We start from the raw sequence: 21,495 nt of genomic DNA, 5'->3' as shown, positions 1-21,495 counted from the left end.
CTCCTTGGACCCTTCTACAGGCTGAACCACCCCAACTCTCTCAGCCTGTCCTCTGATCATTTTTGTGGCCCTCCTCTGGACCTGCTCTAACAGGTCCATGTTATAGCATCCTCAACAAAAATGAGTTATTCCATTAAAGAAATTCAACTTCAGTAGTAGTTTGTAACCACAAATGCTGTACATGCTACAACAATATTATTTTTTTTTAAAAAAATCTATAGCTACAATTCAAACATGAGAAAAATAATAGTACTTTCAAATACCTATGGTGGACCATGGCTAAAGATATAGATGTTGTTTTAGCTGTGCTACTCCTTATCCAGTGCCTCAGTGCACAACAGTCCATGTTGTGCTTCCACATTGAAGCCCTAAGTACTCCTACCATTCCTGTTCACTTGCCACCTCGCCCAGTTCCACTCCACCTCCCTCCTACACCGATAGCATCACTTGACGGACCTTCAAGTAACCACAGGCAGCCGCAGATGCAGCTATGCAATAGATCCACTCCCTTAACTGTACAATATTCTTCCCTGAATTACAGCTTCCCGCTCCTCCCCGCTCAGTCTTTCATGAGATCAAGTAGAAATTCCCCCAAGCAGTACCTGACAGCTATGCTGATGGGCTCAGAAAAAGCAACGTAAGCACCTCCAAAATACCGTAACAATACAAAGCTACATAAAGGGATTACTCCCAGTGGACAAAGCATCGAATTAATTCTCTAAAGTCATTCAATACTTTATACAACTGTGCAGACGAATATATGCAAGTGGTAACTGTAAAAGAACATTTGGGCTTTGTCTATACACAAACATTTGAGCAACTGTAACTGGGAAGACGTATCTAATTAGGCCAATGTCTGCTCCTACTAGGAGCACTTCAACCAAACTGACTTACGTTGAATTAAATGGACTTCAGACACCACACCAGTCTGCCCACTTGACATGTGAGAGTTATACAGGTTAATGACAATCTCAGTTCTACATCGGTGCAAGCGGTCTGTTTTACAATGCCTACCCTTAGTACAGTATGAACGGCACATAGACCAGTCACATGTGAGACAGTTTCAGAACTAGTAACCCTAAGCTTCAGTAGGATTACTTATGTGTGGCAAACCAGAATTTATTGCTTTTTCTCTAGTGTAAAGGGATGAAGTCTCACTTGTAGAACCCAGTAAAAAACTAATCTATTTTAGTTAGAACTGATGATTGTTAACATTAAACAAGGCCCAAAAAAAAAGCCACCTTGTGCAGTAATAACAAGGCATGGCATATTATTACTATCAGCTGCAGTAAATGCCGTGAGCTGTACTGCGCATATCAGTTTTCAAATTAAATACAAATGTCAAACTGCGATTTTAGATTTTCCCTTTAGAAACAAGTTTTTAGAAGTTGAATAGGCTAACCAGTTTTAATAACAAAAACCCCAAACATTTTGTCTTCTAATAAGAAAAAACAAATGCAACTCTTACCACTCCCAGTTTTTCAGAGGCATTGGCCTTCCACAGACGAATATTCATCTCATCTGAGCCACACAGAATATATTTGTTATCTGACGTCCATTTTACAGTGATGACGTGCTGCATTCGCTTTGTATGATATACCTCCCTAAAGCAAAGAGAAATATTTTTAAACAATCTATCATCACTTTTCCCACCAACATTACCCTTCAAATAGCAGAAAACATTCTGTTCAAGGCAAAACATATTGTTTTAGATTTTGTTGTTACTTTTATTAAAAAAAGACTTTTTTAAACACTGTGCTGATCTTAAATCTACATACAGAGAGATTCAAATAAAGTATGATAGTTAGACTGATAAAGGGCCACCTAAGTTAAGATGCCTTTTAAATAAGAGTTTTCACAGAAATTACAGTAAATAGCTAAAGAATAACTCTTTTTGCAAAACATGCCATGGGTGTACAATATGATATTCATACTATTCCTAAAATAATTTTCATTAATATGCTGTTATGCTCAATCAAGCATTACAGAACGGGGCTGCAGAAGAATGAGTGCCAAAGAATATGACACCACCATCATGAACAAGAAAGAGAATAGCAAATAAACACCTCCAAGTGTCCATTTATGACATGGCAATGGATTGGCTACTCTTCATTGTGATTTTCCTCCTTCCTCAAAACCAGACTTCCTTATCATTGCCTAAAGGACTCCTAGGAAAATTTTAAAACCCTAAAAACTCGAAGAAAAGTCTCCAGTCTTGCAAACAAGAACTCAACAAGAAATATCAGTTAGTCAAAAAGGATTCAGAACAGCTGTGTGGCTATTAAAGCATAAACCTGTGGCAAAGTTTTGGTAGCAAGAGGGCTACAGGGGTGGCTTCTGTGAGAAGCTGCTAGAAGCTTTCCCTATGTCCGACAGAGCCAATGCCAGCCAGCTCCAAGATGGACCCACCACTAGACAAGGCTGAGCCCCATCAGCAACGGTGGTAGTACCTCTGGGATAATATAGTTAAGAAGGGGCAGAGGTGGAATCAGCAATGGCAGCCAAAGAGAGGAGTGAGGGTATGTGAGAGAAACAACCCTGCAGACACCCAGGTCAGTGAAGAAGGAGGAGGAGGAGGTGCTCCAGATGCCAGAGCAGAGATTCCCCAGCAGCACCTGGTGAAGACCATGGTGAGGTAGACTGTCCCCCTGCAGCCCATGGAGGTCCACAATGGAGCAGAGATCCACCTGCAGCCTGTGGAGGACCCCACACTGGAGCAGGTGAATGCCCAAAGGAGGCTGTGGCCACACTGGAAGCCCACGCTGGAGCAGGCCCTTGGCAGGACCTGTGGACTCATGGAGAGAGAAGGTCAGGCTGGAGCAGTCTGTTCCTAAAGGACCCGCACCCCATAGGAGGGGATCAGTTCATAAGAACTGCAGCCCATGGGAAGGGCTCACTTTGGAGAAGTTCACAGAGAACTGTCTCCTTTGAGAGGGACCCCACGCTGCAGCAGGGGAAGGGTGTGAGAAGTCCTCCCCCCAAGGACGAAGGAGCAGCAGAAACAACATGTAACTGACCGCAAACCCCATTCCCTGTGCCACTGAAGGAAAGGAGGTAGAGAATTCAGGAGTAAAGTTAAGCCTGGGAAGAAAGGAGGGGTGGAGGGAAGGTGTTTTAAGATTTATTTTCTCATTACTCTACTCTGATCTGATTTGAAATAAATTCAATTAATTTTTCCCCAAGTCGAGTCTGTTTTGCCTGTGACAGTATTTGCTGAGTAATCTCTCCACCCTTATCTCAACTCACGAGCCTTTTGTTATATTTCCTCTCCCCTGTCCAGCTGAGGAGGAGGAGTAATAAGAGGGACTTTGGTGGGCACCTGGTGTCCAGCCAGGGTCAACCCAGCACGACTACATTTCATTTCTGCCAATCAGACTCTTGCTTAACAAGTGCTGGCACCTGTTGAAAAATGTTACATTTAAAACAATTTTTAAGTGAAACTCTTATCTAATTTTCATTAAGTATGTACCAAACAAGCAGAACAATATTATTCATAAAGTCATTAATTTAATTCTGCTATAAAAATTTAGGACTAAGTACACTTTTCTTCTAATTTTAATTATTTATCAGCATTATAAAAGATAAAGAATAAGTAAGCCCTACTTATTGTCCACTAGCACCCACTCCTTTGGTCTATAAGCTGCAGTGCATGAGATATATAGCATTCTCTTTTACCCAGTTATTTTTACAAATAAAATCCAAGTAGTAATGGAAAGGAAATACAGAAACAACACCTATTCAAGAGCTATGGAAAAACTAGACTGAGGCTGAGCTGGAGAGGCTCTGAGAAAAGCAAAAGCAATCAATATATCACCTTAAATAAGATTTAATAAGCTCAACCACCTCTTGAAATTCACACTCAAGTGATGCTCTACAAGAACAACCATGTGGAAGGCCAAGTACAAGTACCTTCAGAAAACATTAATACTCACATCAGCTCTTTACTGATGTTGATGTTCAAGAGTGTGTGTGCACATACACATTTTCATAAGCATTCCTATGTGTCGGGGGAGTTTCTGGCTGCTACATGGGCTAAACAGAAAGCACCTGTGCCTCATCAAGACAGGTGCTGAGTCACGTTGGTCAGCTGGAGACCACGTGACCCATGGAGGCTTAAAGGCGGGGCACTCCCAAGAGGGAGTGGGGCAGTTCCCTCCTGGAGACTGGAGTGGTAGGAGCCCCTGGAGAGCAGTGTCTTGAAGCTCTCTGTTAGAAGCCTTTGATTGCGGTATAGACCTTTGGAGTGAAACAAGACCTTCCGATATACGAGGGGAATCACAACAACCTTCTGGGTTGTGATTCCTGAAGAACGTGAGACCAGCGGTCTGCGACAACCAGTGACCTGCGACACCTATGTTTACTTTCATTTTACTATTTGGCTCAATAACAAAGCTTTTCTTCACTCACCTTTGGGGAACTAAGTACTTTTCCCTTCCTTACTCTGAATTTTCAGCCTTTTCTCCTGTTGTTGCTATCATGACAGGTTATTAAACATCATTCCCAAGGAAAGGAAAAACATAACCTGGATCTGTCATTTAAACAATTCACACAGACATCCAGTTCTGTTTACCAATAATTTACCAATTTTATCAACTTCATAATAAATCTTGTTTCTTATGGCCAATTTCCTAATTTAAATGTTCATTTTAAAGTAAAATAGAAAGCAATGAAGTTAGGAGTTTTTCAGATTGGCAAGAGATCAAAAGCCAAAACTGGGTGCAGATACTCTTAACAGCCCTCTCAGTTTTCTGAGAGGGATCAGATCTTCCATTTGGAGGCTTTTCTTCTTTCCATGGGATTAATTTCAACTGTGCAATTCTGAAGAAGCCCAGCTTCTAAACAATTTTAAGTGTCCCAGAATGCCCCAGTCAGCTTGCATGAGGCTAAGTTCTTCATTTGTAAGGCTCTTCTTCACTAGATTTACGTTCACTTTCTTAGATGGGGAAAAAAGGGGGGACAAAAGAAAACTCCTTCCACAGGCCTTGGCAAGAGTTTGCTATAATGTGGAATAAAGCCTTTTGCTTTATTTTTATGCTGTTGCATTATGGGATCTGCAAATTTCCCCTCAATTATATGTTTCCACTTTGCGAATCACCACTTTTGTGAATATTACTATTCCATAAGAAGGAAAACCTGTAGAACACAAAAGCTTAATAATATAGAATTAAAAAAAATAAAATAAAACCACAAAGGAACTGCAATACCAAATTACATTCAAAATATTATTGCAAGACAGGAAGAAAATGAAAATTATCTGTATATTAGTTATAAAGGAAAATGTAAACAGTCCCTCTCAATCTTTAATGCAGTGTAAGAGAATACGAAGTTACACTGAGTAATGCATACATAGCTGCATCAATCAATAATAAAAATATACTCCTTCTCCAATCAATATTTCAACATTTTCACCCCGCAAACCACCCAGAATTTGACTCAGTAGCAACTTTTTGGGAGGCTGAGGTTGGAGAGAGGAAGGCAACTAGATGTAAAATAAAGTTAAGAATAAAGAAAAAAGAGGAAGCATTGACAACAGAGAATAATGAAGGTGGGTTTATGAAGAACAAATGATACCAGACAGATCTGATAACTTGCTTTTCATCAAACTAAAAAGAAAAAAACAGAGACACAGGAGATCCAATCTGAACTTTAGCACAACATTTAATACACTGCCTTATGAAATCTTACAAGAAAAACTAATTCAAAGTGAACCGTATTCAGAGCATTGTCACATGAATCAAAACCTGGTTAACGAAATATGAACAAAACATAAAAAGCATACTGAAACAGATCACAACAGTGTCCCAAATTGATCCCCAGGAATTCATACAACAATGCTTTTCATGTAAAATCTTTAGCAACCACCCATATAGGATGGAGACAGTCCCTGGAAAACCAAATGCTACAATGTTGTAAGGCACTGCAAACTTAAGTGGTGAGAAATACAGCACAAAGTGAACTCAAAACATTAAAGACACACATAGAGGGGAAAAAAAGATGGGATTCATCTTGGTAAAATACATTTGAGTACACCCAAGAACAATAATCCACTGTAATTTTAATTCAAAACTGCTTAAACACTGTTATCTGTTAAGTAGAAGTTCTACTCTAATACATACTTCAGAATTATCTGTCAACTACACAACCTCTCAATCTCAAATTATACACAAAAGAAGATTTCAATATTCACAGAAAGTGAATGTATCAGTGAAGATGCTCATGAACTAAGAATTTTGAGGACTAGGGAGGGAGGTCACTGTAATGAATGAAAGCAAGAGAGAAAGGAGCAAAATCACTCACCTGCTGTGACCTTTGTCTACAGGAAAAATGCGGATAGACTTGTCAAAGCTGGCAGAGACAAATTCTTTCCCAGTGGGTGAATAATCCACATCAAGAACTGCAGACACGTGATCCATATGTACCATTACAGGTGATTCAAGATAGCGCATATCAAAAGTATATAAGCTTTAAAATAAATACAACAGCTTAATATATCTTAACAGCTCCTAAGTAAATAGTACGTTTTTGCTGAACAACTACTTTGATCATACAGAAACCATATTTAAGGATAGATCCATATTGCAGAGGGAACTCTTCAAACTGCTCATAACACATGAAAAGAACTAATGGTGCATTCTTTAAGAAGTTTGTTAACCAGAGGCTGCAGTTTTCAGATCAGACCTAGGTTTCTGGCTCACTGTCAAAGAACAGATAGTCTCCGCTATTCTCTTCATCTTATGTTCATGGGTCTCTGACCACACCTATTTCTCCAGCTCCACTTCTGTGAAGTTCCCATTTGGCTGGCACCCTTTCCTACTGCCTAATTGTCTTTAGCACAGACAAAGTAGGAGTCCATGGAAGCTACTGAAGGATCCTTCAATAGGATGGAGATCCTAGTTCAGCAGAGCTCACTACCTACAGAAAGGCATGACACTAAAAATAAACGCACACATGCTGGACCTCAGCTGGTTTGCTCTTAAGCACTTCAGAGCTCAGGTAAGGTCTACCTGTACTCCCTTTGAACTAACAAGCCCACTGATACATAGCAAGGCATAATAACTGAGCAGATCATTAATTCACCTAGTGCCAATAAGCACAGGTGCTTTACAGACAAAGCATTTAATGAATGAAGATATACTATTTAGTAGAACTACTATATTAAAAACTTGTAATTTAGCAGGTTTCTCACCCTCCTTGCTGCAGATGAATGCATTACTGGGTTTAATTCAATGTCTCTTATTCAACAGTTTACTGGCAACTACTGCTTTTTCCTTCTAAATTCCCCAAGAGAAAGCATGCTAGCATCATGTTCAAAACCGCTACTCTATACACTTGCATGTGCATCACTGGTACACGCACTTGCCATTGCTCTTATACTAATTGCTTTAGTATAAACAAACAGATTTGGTAGCCTTACCATACCATAACAAAACAGATGAAAAGCAGTACATTAAATACAACATCTACATTCAAGGCCTGGGCCAGATTCTATTTCCTTGGAAAAATAACTCCAAGATAAGTGATAAAAATCTTACGTTCTAGAAGAAAACAGTCATCTACTGTTAGATCACTGACTTCCTGGGAAAAAGGATATGAAGCACATTTTGCAGTGCTCTAGTTTTGAAGAGACAGCTTTTTCAATATCAGATTAGCTGTTCACAGGAACAGTATTGTTCAAAGGTAAAAAACTGCTCTGAGACATTGAAAGGGTAAGTATTGCAGTCTCTGGAACTGTTTCACAAAAGATCAATTTTATATTTTTTTGTTTTTTTAAGAAATGTTTTCATCAAAATTGCTGATCAGTACAACATATTCACAAGAGCTGGCCAAAAAATAAACACTTAAATTGCCTCAGATTGGACCAAAAGTATTTATTTTCCAGGTCCCATTGCAAGTTACACTTGCATGGGCTGAGCTGAATTTTATTTTTTTCTAAGTTACACTGCTTTTTTTTCCCCACCAGGTACTGAAATACAAAGAGGCAGTCTACTATCAATTTATTTCTTTTAAAATCAGTAAGCCTATAATTCTCTAGGTTATTACTTAAGTGATTCAAATTTGGAGTTTAAGTATCTTTTAGAATTTTATTTTAGCATGACAATAAATCATGAGGATACAGATTAAAAACATAACATGATCGGGATTATCAAAAAGCAAGGTCACACTTACTTGTAATCTTCATTTGCTGCAGTAAAAACGAAAGCTTCCATGGGGTTCCAACAAAGTGTATTTGTCCTCATGTTCAAGATAACCTGAAGGATATTTACACATTGTTACCGGCACTAAAATACTCGCTGTAGTTCAAAGCTTCCTCTACCACTGGAGACAAGCCCTTTCTTGATATGGAATTATGGCAGAGGAATCATGACATGAGAGAGTGTTTCCTTAGCAGTGTTAGCATTGGAACTCGAGAACTTCCTGTCCCTCATCATACACTCACTGCTTCGTGCTACACAGCAATTAAATTTTCCTCTCTAAAACATCTTAGAAGCAAATTCTTCTAAGTGGTCATTTAACACGTAAACATGTTAGTGGTCAGCACGTAAACCTGGAACTTGTGAAAAATTTCACTTCTCCATCATGTTTACAGGAGCCTTTAGTTAAGTAATCTCTAAACACATCTAACCAAATGGTTATTTCAAGGGATATAGTCATTAATTGACACTGTGAGCCAGCATCTGCAAAGCGATTATAACATTTTGATGTTCTGTCAGTTATTACTATCCCTTCATTATTTTCTCTCTGAAATTGCAGTTTATGAATTCTCCAGGACTGTTGCCATTTCTTGTTAAGGTGCCAAGCAATGCGTGTAGAAATTACCGTGTTGTAATCTACTCACCACTAACACTGTATTAGCAGTGAATCACTTGCTACACATTCGTAAGATTTGCTTGCTACGAAGAGGCCAGTTTGCCTTGAAGTGGGAGGAAGGCAGCTGATGACAGCCTAATACGGCCCTTCGACTTTGGTAACAGTGGATTAGACAGGAGGTATTAAGCAGCGGTGTATCAGATGTCCCCACCTTGGGGGACAGCTGTGGTAGTAACAGCTGGGCCCCTGTGGAAAAAGGGGATGCAGGGAGGTCATCTGACACCCTCTACGACACAACAGCTTTGGCTTCTGCTGAGTCTCGGAGGAGCTTTCAACTACTGTATTTAAAAATAAATCCCGTACAGTATGCCTGACACAAAGTAGATGTATAATTACAGAGCAACTTATTAACAAACTGAACAACTCCAAACAGGATTTTCTACAATGCTGCAGGTCAGCCATGACACTACTTGAAAATCCTGATATTTGGATGTTTAACACTATGGTACTCCAAACTCATTTTTGTTCTCAGCTTACTATACCCTAACACTATAAATTTACATACATAGAACAAAATATAGTCGTACAGTTGTAACTTTTACAATAATGAATACAATAGCAAAGCAAGTTAATAGCGATGACCTCTACTGAACCCACCCCCCCCCCAAAAAAAAAAAAAAGGATTGTGATTTTAGGAGTGTGAGCATATTCTCATGATTCTCATTCTCTGCAAATCCTTATTTCCTAAGTGACATTATCTTCTTCAATATCAAGTCTGCGCTGCAAAACATTGCTTATTTTCACAAATTACATGCATCCAGAACTGAATGTAAACATCAGATGTCTAATGTCTAAACTGATCTCTACTTTACAAAGCGACTTTACTGCAAGGACAGGCCACTGAAAGGCTCTATGTTTACTGTACTGCAACAACTAGAATTTACACAGATTTCAATATTGTTCTAATTACAAGCCTTGCACATATCTGGGAAGCTAATAATCAAGGAGAGTTCTTTATTCTTCCCTGTTCAAGTTTTTCAGCCACTGCAAAATGAGTACACAATTAACGTTAACACATTACATGTGTAACAAATATTTTAAATCACGACACAAAATAACTCTAATATTGCTGAAAAATCCAGCTTTTTTTCAAAAGGGGTCAAGTTTGGTCAAAGCCCATGCTCCACATCTCACTTCACTATTTTTTTCACCCAAACTTAGAAGCGTTCAGTTTATTTCAGCAGTGGCATCTGGAATTAAAACAGTGCCCAAGAAGAGGAGTCTCCATGTAGCTCTAGCATATACTCAGTAAAATTATATTCAGTAACAACTACATAAGGCAACCTGGGCTGAAAGTAATTTAAATACACTAATAGTGGCATTTCAGAACGATGTAAACCTGTAGCAAAGCCACCTTCTGACGCTATTTTTTAGTTAGCTGTAAGTACACTTAGTCATAAGAAAAAGAAAGACAAAGTCCTTATTAAGACAAGTCAAAGTTGTGAAGTCCCAGAAGACTTGGCTGTCTTCATTTATTTTAACTGTAAGCACTTGCTTACAAAGAGTGTCAGCCCGGAGACTTTGAGATTACTTTAACACAAAACTGGATCACCCTAATAATTAATCTGCCCTCCTTTACTATCTACAAGGTATTTGGTTTTGAGGTGAACAGCTAAGAATGTTAGAAGCAACAGACAATAGTTCCTGTAAGCTGTTCAAATGCTAAAGTGTATTTATAAAATACCCTAAGCTTTCCTGTGATCCCACAGGTTGCACTTTTAGTTTTAGAGCGTACCAACTTCTATTAAACATCTTCCTATCATGCAATAGGAGTGCTTCCCTTCATCTTTTCCCAGCTTTTTTAGACTAGCCCTTATTTCACACTTCTGCAGCATCTCACCATCTTATTCATCCCTCTTTGAAACCTAAGACTTCAAAACTCACAGACAAGAAACAGGCAAGAGAGCTACTGCTTCATGATGTGGAAAGCTGTACTCCAATTTCCATTAAGGAAGGGACTCCCACCGAGTTCCAAACTCAGGGCAGCATGTGAGCTGCTTTGCTGATCAAAGACCAGGAACTCAGCGGTGCTAGAAGCCAGCGCCCATACATAGGAGAGGTACCTCTAATAAGCAGCAACCTTCTCTTGGGAGTTACAGAGTGCTTAGCTCTCAATGCAGAAACAGACATTCAACCTGCCTGTCCCCAGGGGAATCGTTCCTATTCCAGCAGGAAACCCAGAAGGTACTGTATCCACAGATGCAAAGAAGTATTCATCAGTGTTTTACTCCAATAGCAGGAAATGCACCATGTACTACATGAGATACGCATACGTATGTGCGCACATGTGTGTATATGCACATGTATGTACGCTTTTATACATTTAGCATACGTATATACATAAAATTCTGTTAGACTCAAATTTAGTTCACAAAGGCTCAAACTACATCCCTTTAACTTGTGACTGCAGATCTCCAGCACTGGCTGTGTTCGCTTCAACATTCAGGTCTCCAGCCAGCATCGCTGACAATTTTTATGAGCACTGTCTCAGTGGCCCAAATGAAACTTCATTAAAAATTTTTGAGGTACAGGGAGAGAAATACTGTTATGCCAACAACACTCCTATTTTATAACTAACTCAAGTACCATTACAGTGTTCTAGTGTATATCACATCGGTGTCATTGCAGACAGTACATAACATACCAGAAGGATACTGAGTGTATATTAACAGGCCAGAATACTGTATTTCAAGAAGAAAATTGTGAAGACAGTTCTGGGGCTCAAAAGTACTGAACTTGATCAAGGTTAATACCTGTGTATGAATTACTGGCTTTTTGTTTTAAATAAATAAATAAATACATTCTATTAAAGATAAATAAGAATCTTCATGTCACTGGTAAATTCCACATATGCATCCAAGTTTGATTCCATTGCAAGGGATTTCTGAACATCTATACTAGGTGCATAAAGGAGAGTTTATCTCCATGCAAAAGAAAAACACCTCTTCAAATGCAGAGCAAGGCTCTCCAATGGTGGAAAGGAAATGCCTTAGAAGTTACCTTGTTTGCTACTGGCAAAGAGGAGAAAAAAAAAATAAATAGAGAAATTAATAAAGGCACACATACACAGATAGTATGCAATATAGAAACATAAAGTTCTTATTGTGAAACTGCTGTCAGGTCAGGTGCTTTATCAAGAATTACAACAGAGTGAGCATGACAGTCCATCTGAATGCAGAAAGGGGCCCTTCTAACTCCGCGCAGTTTAAATCCCAATGTTAATTCAAACTCAGCTAAAAGACTCAAAATTAGACAATAAAAACTCAGTGAACTCACAGTTCAGAGCTTCCCTTTCTCTACCATCATCAACAGTTACAGACTATTTACATATTCAGTATGATTATTAGTGCCATAAGCTTCTGTTAAAAGAAAAAGATTACCTTCTTTAATGGAGTTGATTTTCTCATATCATATAGCACAATATTTCTGTCAGAAGCACAGCTTCCCAAAAGGTAGGTCTAAAAAATGAGAAAGAAAAAAAAAGACAATCCATGTGTACAGTCTTCTAAACATTTCTGGAGTATAAGCAACAGTTTACATTAGATACCTAAGCTATTTCACAAAGCTGGTAGTCAAATAGTTCCTTTTTCAATTAAGGAAATACATTCATCGTTCCTTCTGTGCAGCTAATTATTCAGCACAAACATTTTAAATAGCTTTCCCGGTAAGATTCGGAATCCACCCAGTCCTCTCTACTGCACAAGAGCCAGCAATTCCTCATAAACATTTCATCTACGAACACAGCCCACCCAAGAGGTATATAGCAACTGTTGTATTAGATCAAATACAATTGTTTTGCCATGCAGAGGGGAAGCAGTCTTGGTCACAAGGAGTACAGCACTGGAACAGAAGAGAGCTCCACAGCCACGTAACCACTACATTGTACGACTGAGGTATGGGATATGTACTGCTGTGGGCAGAACAGAAACCACCCTCATTTTTTTCCCCTCTCCCCCACTAACAGAGACAAAAGATAAAAAGATGAAAACATATGGTACCACATTCCAAAGCAACATAGACATAAAAATATATGTATACATCCCCCTAAATGTTACGTTAAAACACATATCAAAATCTGAATTTGAAAAAAGCCATTAAAGACGTTGTTAACAGAGTTTAGATCTTAGACTGAAATATTACCTCAATGGGATTAAATTTTACACTGCTTATGCTATCAAAACCCCAAGTCAGAGAACACATGGGACTTGTCCTTTGCTCATCCCAGATGTCCACTTGATGGCCACAGGTGGCAAAAACAGCTTCTTTCCAGTGGTGATCAATTCCTGTATACACTGTCTTTAAAAGGAAAAAAAAAAAAAAAAACCCACAAGTATTTACAAAACCAATCATATACATAAATATGCAAGTATGTTCTGTCACAAAAAAAGATCAATAAATCATTGCATATCGTCTGCCATGTTTTTATTCACCGATATTACTGAAAACCAAGTCACCACTGCTATCAGAAACTAAGTCTTATGAGATGTACCCTTACACAATAGACCAGCTTTTTGTGTACCCACTTAATGTGCATGCCTGCATTTCTTGTTAGTTTACAATGGAGTCAGCATTAGAAGTCCATCTACAAAGTCTTGGTTTGCTTTAAAACTGTCATGGTTTGATGTGGAAGGGGGGGGGGGTTCTGGTGGCAGGAGAGGGGTTTTGCTCCCTGCGACCTCCCCAGTTTTGGAACCGGGTTAGGCTTAGTTCTGGCCACCAGATCAGACTGCCATCCCCCTCGGGGTGAGCCAATAGGGCGCCTCTGCGAATTGCCCTCTTTAAGTCAGGACAAAGGAACCGGAAAAGGTGCTTCGCCCAGGATCGAGCAGAGAAGGGAGGAGGGCACTGCCCCCGCTCCCTGGCTCCCGGCCGGGCAGCTGCCTGCGTCGGGCCGGCGCCGCCCACGGAGAATGGCAGCGGCGGAGCCAGCTGGGGAACTCGGGGGCACCCCACTCCCGGGGTGCCCACTGGGCTGAGTTCACCTGGAGAGGACTGAGACCTGAGAGAAACAGCCGCATCGACAGCAGGTCAGTCAGGATGGAGCGGGAGGAGGTGTGCCGGAGCCGAGTTTCCCCTGCAGCTGATGGTGAGATAGCAGGCGGCCCCCCTGCAACCAGGACGGCCTCGGTGGAGCAGAGACCCACTCGCAGCCCGTGGGGAGAAGACGCCTGAGCCTGAGGATGGTCGTGTTGGGATGCACGACAAGGCAGAGAGGCATGTGGAGTCTGCGTGACGACCCACGCCGAAGCGAGTGGCTACAGCTCCCTAAGTACCCGAGACTGTGGTAAAGCCCACACCGGAGCAATCTGTGGGGAAGGATTGTTTCCAGTGGGCTAGACTCACGCTGGAGAAGTTTGTGGATTTTTCCTTGTGGGTAGGGGATCCATTGGAGCAGGGGAAAAGGGTGTAAGGACTCCTTCTCCTTTAAGAAAGAAGCAGCAGTAACAGGACGGGATGAACTGACCTGCACTCCCCCAGTCCCTGCCCCCTGTGCTGCTGGGGGGAGGAGGTAGAGCCGGGAGGAAAAGGAAAGGGGGGAGGAAGGTGTCGGTTTTAAGATCTGGTTTTGTTTCTTTCTGTCCTCTCGAGTAATCGGTTTTTGTTTCCCTTTGTCCTTCTAAGTAATCATTAATAAACTGTTTTGCTTTGAGAAAAGCTCTGCCTGTTTTGCCCAGGACCATGGTTGGTGGGTGCTCCCTCTGTTCTTGTCTCAACCCTCAGTCCCTTTGGCTTTTTTTCTCTCCTCTCTACTTTACTGGAGAAGGAGAGACTGTGTGAGTTTTAGTTGCTGGATCAGCCTAAAACCACGACAAAAACAAACAGGAATTTTAACCACAAATATTGAATGGGGACCTGAACAGATTCCATAGACATTATAAAAATTAGTTTCAAACTATCTATTTTAAAAAAGTATTCAATATTTTTCTTAAAATAAGCTTATCATAAATTGAAAGTGCTGAAGTATGTCTTTTTAGTCTACTTTTGTCAAAAAGAAAGACAAAGTCAAAATTTTGTATTGAATCGCTGCAAAGTACTCAATACATGAGCCGGCAGTGCGCTCATGCGGCCCAGAAGGCCAACCGCATTCTGGGAGGTATCAAGAGAAGCGTGGTCAGCAGGTCAAGAGAGGTGATTCTCCCCCTCTACTCTGCCCGTGAGACCCCTTGAGACCTTGAACACTGCATCCAGTTCTGGTGTCCCCACCATAAGAGAGACATAGATTTGTTGGAGCGTGTTCAGAGGAGGGTCACAAAGATGATCCAGGGGCTGGAGCACCTCTGCTACGAGGACAGGTTGCGGGAACCGGGATTGTTCAGCCTTGAAAAGAGAAGACTTTGGGGGCGACCTAATAGCTGCCTTCCAATACCTGAAGGGAATCTACAGTAAGGCTAGGGAGGGACTTTTTACAAGAGTGTCCACTGATAGGACAAGGGGAAATGGGTTTAAGTTGAAGGAGAACAGATTTAGATTAGATCTTAGGAAGAAATTCTTCAGTACGAGGGTGGTGAGACTTTGGAAGAAATTGCCCAGAGAAGTTGTGGATGCCCCCTCCCTGGAGGTGTTCAAGGCCAGGTTGGATGGAGCCTTGAGTAGCCTGATCTAGTTAAGAGGCGTCCCTGCCCATGACAGGGAGGTTGGATTAGATGATCTCTAAGGTCCCTTCCAGCCTGTGCCATTCTATGATTCTATTGGCATGAAAAGAAAGTTGCCAGACTGACCACTGACAACACACGTCTGAAGAGTAAGAGACTACAGAAAGATCTGACCAGTTTGTAGGAAAGAGATGATTAGTAGAGAGATCTAAGTAGCCTCTGATGGCATTTGAGATATTCCTTTCTGGTTACATGTAGAATAAATCTCATAAAAACTTGAAGATACTTTAAAAGTGCTACAATCAAATCTGATGTCATCACCCTACAACTCCTTACGATAACAGGTGATATCAAACTACTTCTCTCTCCTCCAAAAGCTAGATAAGAATTTGTTCAAATTTAATCCAAAAGAAGAGATGTGAGAAAATCAAGACTTAGATTTACTACCTTCCCAAGAATTGTGTGAATAGGTTCTTCTTCTTCTCCATATTCTGGGCTCTCCATTTTCCACTGCTTCACAGTTTTATCATCACCAACCTGGAAATATTGGAGAAAGCATGTACAGTTTTAAGTAAAAATATTCTGTTTATTTTACTAGATGTGCTTTGCAATTAAGTACAGCCAGCCTTTCAAAGAGAACGATTTATGACATACACAGAAGTGCTCTCTCTTGCCCATTAAGTGTTCCCTTTTATACCTCCAAGCTGAAGATTAGCTCTCCTTGTCATAATATTTTGCTATAAACTGAGAAGGTACACGTACATCGTCTGGCTGGAATGGAGTTAACGTTCTTCATAGCAGCCCACGTGTGTTTTGGATTTGTGGCTGAAACAGTGCTGATAAGGCACCAATGTCTTGGGTACCACTGAAGAGTGCTTGCATGGTGTGTCAAGGCATTCCCCCCACACACACCCCGTCAGTCATCATCCCTGCCTCCCCCGTCAGCAAGCAGGCTAGGTGTTGGCAATAGACTGGAAGGGGACGCAGGCACGGCCTGAACTGGCCAAAGGGGTATCCCATACTACATAACATCACGCTCAGCAACAAAAAAATGAGGTAGTGGAAGAAAAAAGGGGAGGGAGTTGCTGGCTTCCAAAGTGGCTGCTGCTCAGAGACTGTCTGCGGATCAGTCTGCTTGTGAAAGGAGGTGACTGATTTTCTGTTTGTCGCTGTTTCCCTACCACCACCGTCTTCCCTTCACCTACTCAACTGTCTTTATCTCGATCCACAAAGCTTTTACAGTTTTCAAGAGAGATATTTCCAGGGTTGAATAGGAAAAAAGTAAGCTGGAACGATTACTATTTTTTCAGGCTACATTTTGTGATTCTTAATCAAATGGCACTTTAAACCGCAAATTATATTCTGGAAGTCATTTTGATGAGCAAGTGAACGGTCAAAAGGCACTTTCCATCTCAGTTGCTCCAGTTGCCTGATCCTAACCCCATGCTACCTCTTGCACTATGCCAGCACAAGCTTTTGCATAGCTGTGCAGTGACCTGCATCAGGCAAACTGGCCAAAAAAATACGTTAGCTATACAAGTTTAACTTCCTGTCTTGACAGCACTGCTGTTTTTTATTCCCCTCTCAATTTTCAGGCAGCGGGATTGTCAAAGAGGATTCTAATTTGGAGTCACTTAAAATTTTTTGCTGTGACTTCCCTTACAACCTAACTACTGTCCGCATGACCTGGTATATGCTTAAAAAAAAAAATTGTATAGTAGTGAAAATAGCTCTTCTATGCCCAGCTCAAAAGAATCAAGACATCTGGACACTCTAGACTTCAAAACCAATTGATTTATTGTATCAAATTAGTATGTCTTCCTGTATGCTTTAAAACAACTCTATTTCCAGACGGTCTACGTGCAACTGAATCAGCTGTAGCTGATATAAGTTAATAAAGCTTAATTAACAGGGAACCATCTTGACTTAATCAGCTTATCTTTAATCATAGGATATACAAATGGTTACTTTTTAAAGTGTTTCTAAGTCTTTCAATTGCCATAATCTACTCACTGCTTTAATGGAAACTAGTTTACTCAAGTTTTAATTACATGACCATCCATTAGCAATTTTCTGGTATTTATCCCTTCCATGGTCTTGAACATCCACATCACAGCATCAAAAAAAACTTCATCAGAAATAGAACTGTCAGGTTCACTAACAAATTTAATAACCATGTTCATATAATATTTAAATACTGTATGGAAGAGAGTAAGCTGCTCACTGGAAAACAGATGGTGAACAGGCACTCCGTACTAAGGAGACACATTATACTTACAGTAAAGAATGATGTACCACAGAAACGAGCACACATTCCTCGAACAAAGCCTTCATGGGCTTGTATAGTACGAACGCACTCTCGTTTGGTCAAGTTCCAAATTTTAACCTGTTAAAAACAGAAAAGTATTCTGCTGTTATTTAAGTTTTCTACAGCGCACAACCACAGTTCGTAATTCAAGTACAAGAGATCACACGTGTTGTAACAAAATGGCATAGCTGGCTCAAACACTGGCCAGATTTCATAATATTACAAATGCTTTTTATTCTTGAAAAAAAAAAAAAAAAAAGTGTGGCTCTTTCCTTCTTACCCCTTCCCCCCACCCAAGCTGTACACTTCATCGTATTTTTGCATTCCCCTATTTTTGAACAAAAAATCTTGTTAAAAGACAACAGCAGTGATAATCTTAGCAAAACAGCCCCTCTAAAGAGAAAAGCACAAGGAAATAGCTTTTGGGACCAACAGAATCTTTTGAGTCCAGTTGCAGTACTATATTTTACATAGATGTCAACCTCTCACAGAGATTTCAGTTTCAAAGCATTTGGGCCCATGTAAAAAATAAAGAAACGGCAGTCAGTTTTTGTATTTGTATGCATTTATAGTACTCGGTACTTCACTCGCTCTATCAGTTCATAAGAAATTTGGCCAACGTTTCATATAAATCTATTCTCATCCTCTTTGAAAAGGTTAAACTCCCTTACACTACTGCATGACATACGCTCCTTCTATAAAAATCAGACAGCAACCAGCTACACAGAAGACACCTTTAAAATACTCAAGTACTATCAAATGAACAACGTAAGGGAGAAAGAGGAAAGCGAAGACAGAAAAGACAGGCAATTTTTTTCTGCAACTGACTCGAGTTAAAGTGCCCTTGCTTGCTATTTGTAATATTTATGTAAAATAATCAAACAAATACAAGGCTAACATTTTTTTAGGAAATACGCTAAATTATTATTCCACAAAGTTTTCAGTTGTGTACCTGTTCCCCCTAGCTCGTCTGACTTCATGTAATCTTAATCTGCAGCAGTTTAAATTCTTCAAAGGGAGGAAGGGGGTCGCGTGGGCAAAAAGCAATGACTGTGGACTGTAAATATTAACATTCACTGCTCCATCCCAAGCAACTGAATGTCACACCCTCTGCTCACAGCTGAAAGCTGCTACCTAAAGATTTTTGAAACTCTCTGTGCTCTGGGAGGCCACAGACTGCAGTTTGAGAAACACTGCCCCAAACTGGATAAGTCGCAACTTTTGAGAGAAGACAGGGTATCACGTTAAACAAAGACACAAAAGAAAGGTAAGCAGGGGGTGTTTAAACAAAACAAAACAAAAGACAAGAGAGAAAGGAGAAAGAATAGAAGGAAGAAAGAAAGAAACCTTGTTTGCTGTTGTTTGTAACTGCAGCTTACCTCTCCATCACAAGCTCCAGACAGCACTGTAGACAAACTCTTCGGATGTTTGGCCATGCAATTAACTCCATCTCTGTGGCCATCAAGTGAGCTAAGAAAGGGTTTTGCAAACACTCGTTCTAGCTTTGTTGCATTCAGAGCTCTTGTGTACTCTCGTGGAACCTCAAATGGATGCAACGCAGGGTCATAGTTTCTTGGAACTGCAATAAGAGTAACACTGACATTAGAAACCCACGGTATGTAGCATGGTTCAAGGTAAGCTGAACTCAGAAATTTTCTCTTTGATTCTCCTATCATGGGAGAATTTTCTGCAACACTAAATTTTTGCCATTCTTACTGTTGTGAAATTAATCCCTGGGATTATTAGTATGCTCACTTAACAAGCCTGAAGTTAATAATGTCTGAAATAACTCGGAAATTATTTGATGTCCTTTTCAAGGGTATACTCCTGAACTAATGAAGATATGAATGTACACAACAAACTGGAAGTTGCAGACATCTTGCAACCATTATTTAGAAAAAAAAACACAAACAAAATAACTATAAAGGCAAAAAAAAAGTGAACAACCACAAACCCCACAACACCAACCTCCTACCACCAAACTCTAACATACACGGAAAGGACACAGCTACATGGACATGCACAAAGAGAGGCATGTCAGCTGCAAGCCAGCCCTGGCTCAGAAACAAAACTCATTACTGGCCTGGTCCTCCACTAGCACTATCTGGTTTCCCAGACAGGAGTGTTTACATCCAACAAGCTTCAAGCAAAGGTCTCTCTCTGCATCGACCTGCATAGATAAACCTTACAATAAAATGTGAAAGACAGTGGATATTAACATCGTGCCTCTGGTTTTTGTCTCTTTCATTCTGTTTCACGCAAAAAGGTTGAAAAGTCAGCAGAGCAACTGACAACAAATCATTCATTGAGAACTGATACTTAGTTCAGTTTGCTGGTTTCCAAAGACTATGTGATGCACATCAAAATCTCCAAAATCTCTGATGAAATGGAGCTGCGTATCACTCTGTAATACAACAGAGAACTTGATTTAACAGTTTATACACAAACCACACTTAGAAAAATGAGACATATTTAGCTACTGTCCCAGTGGGTAATTTCAGTAACATTTTTCCATGTTACAAGTATATAACCACAATTAAATAACTAGAAAACGTTAGTTACGATGCCGCTTCAGACAACATCGCCACCTACCTTTAATGCAATCAAATAATGGAGCACATGCAATTTAAAATAAAACAGGTCTATTGGTCTGCTCAAAATAGTTTGATTTGGTGCATCCAAGATGCCCAGAGTTTTCTTCCTGCTCTTTCTGACAAAGGGCGGCTGGTTTACGAACCTTATTTCTGGTTCCTGACACTAGGTATAAACTAAGCCTCATTTCTGCCATGTTACAGAGGCGAATCTACACAACGGTGCAAGATCAGTTCTCCGGAGGACGAGTAGAACAGAGCACGGAAAGGTTTCATCTCGCCCACCAGGCTACAGCCGCCGCATCTAAAAGGAACGCACAAAATCTAGGCGATTTTGCCAGTTTTAATACGGGACGTGCAAAAAGCAGGGTAAGACCGACGGGGAAAGAGACAGCAGTAAGCACAAAACATTGCTAAGAGTTACTTGAGCAACACTAAGGGCAATCTCGGAGCACCAGAACGGAGACTAACCCCCACCAGACCCCGCAGTCCAGCTCGAGTGGCGCTTCCGCACGGCGCTCCGGCGCACCGACAGCCCGGACCTCGGCACCGCCGGGCCCGCTGACAGGGCACCGAGCGTTCTTCTCCGCGGCGGCCCCCGCAGGCGCAGCACCGCCCGGGGCAGCCCCCTGCGGGCCCTGCCGGCCGGCAGCCCAGGGCAGCCGCCGGCGGGGCGGGGGCGGGCCCGGGCCCGGGCCCGGGCCCGGGCCCAGGCACGCACCCGCACCCCCGCCGAGCGCCGTGGCGGCCCCGCGGCGCCTCACGGCGCGTCGCGCCCACGCCGCGCGCCAACCGGGCGCACGCGCGCAGCGGCCGTTACCGCCTCCTCCCCCGAGCCCGCCGGCGGCGGCACGGAAGGAACACCGCAGCCCGCCACGGGGCTCCGCGGCTCGCACCCTCCCCAGGGGCAGCGCAGCAGCGGGGCAGGGTCTGCGGTCGCCCGAGCGCCTTCCTCCCGAGCCGCCTGCCCCGCGCTCACCGCGCTGCAGGTCCAGCTTGGTCTCGCGGACGTAGTCGTCGGGGTTGCGGCTCAGCACCTTCACCCGCATCCTCGCCTCCTCCGCACGCGCCGCCGCTTCCGGGCCGCCGGGAAACGCACGCGCACGTGACCGGACGCGCCGGGCGAGCGGATCTC

The 21,495-nt window shown here is 41.6% G+C and overlaps 1 protein-coding gene across 1 annotated transcript in view; it reads right to left on the bottom strand.

Annotated features, from left to right (window-relative positions):
- The window catches only part of DCAF13 (DDB1 and CUL4 associated factor 13), a 29,943-nt gene extending 8,507 nt beyond the window's left edge, over positions 1–21,436 (bottom strand). The window contains exons 1-9 of the mRNA XM_086609507.1: positions 21,340–21,436; positions 19,149–19,348; positions 17,740–17,847; positions 15,909–15,998; positions 13,009–13,164; positions 12,249–12,326; positions 8,167–8,249; positions 6,298–6,462; positions 1,469–1,604 (exon numbers count right to left, since the gene is read on the bottom strand). Coding sequence (XP_086465633.1) covers positions 1,469–1,604; positions 6,298–6,462; positions 8,167–8,249; positions 12,249–12,326; positions 13,009–13,164; positions 15,909–15,998; positions 17,740–17,847; positions 19,149–19,348; positions 21,340–21,409 — 1,086 coding nt within the window. The 5' untranslated portion in view covers positions 21,410–21,436. The remainder of the gene's footprint in view (positions 1–1,468; positions 1,605–6,297; positions 6,463–8,166; positions 8,250–12,248; positions 12,327–13,008; positions 13,165–15,908; positions 15,999–17,739; positions 17,848–19,148; positions 19,349–21,339) is intronic.
- Between the last annotated feature and the right edge of the window lie 59 nt (positions 21,437–21,495).

Source organism: Tauraco erythrolophus, chromosome 3, assembly GCF_009769465.1.
Source record: "Tauraco erythrolophus isolate bTauEry1 chromosome 3, bTauEry1.pri, whole genome shotgun sequence".
NCBI classification, from domain to species: domain Eukaryota; kingdom Metazoa; phylum Chordata; class Aves; order Musophagiformes; family Musophagidae; genus Tauraco; species Tauraco erythrolophus.
This window is presented reverse-complemented; position numbering and strand designations above follow the sequence as displayed.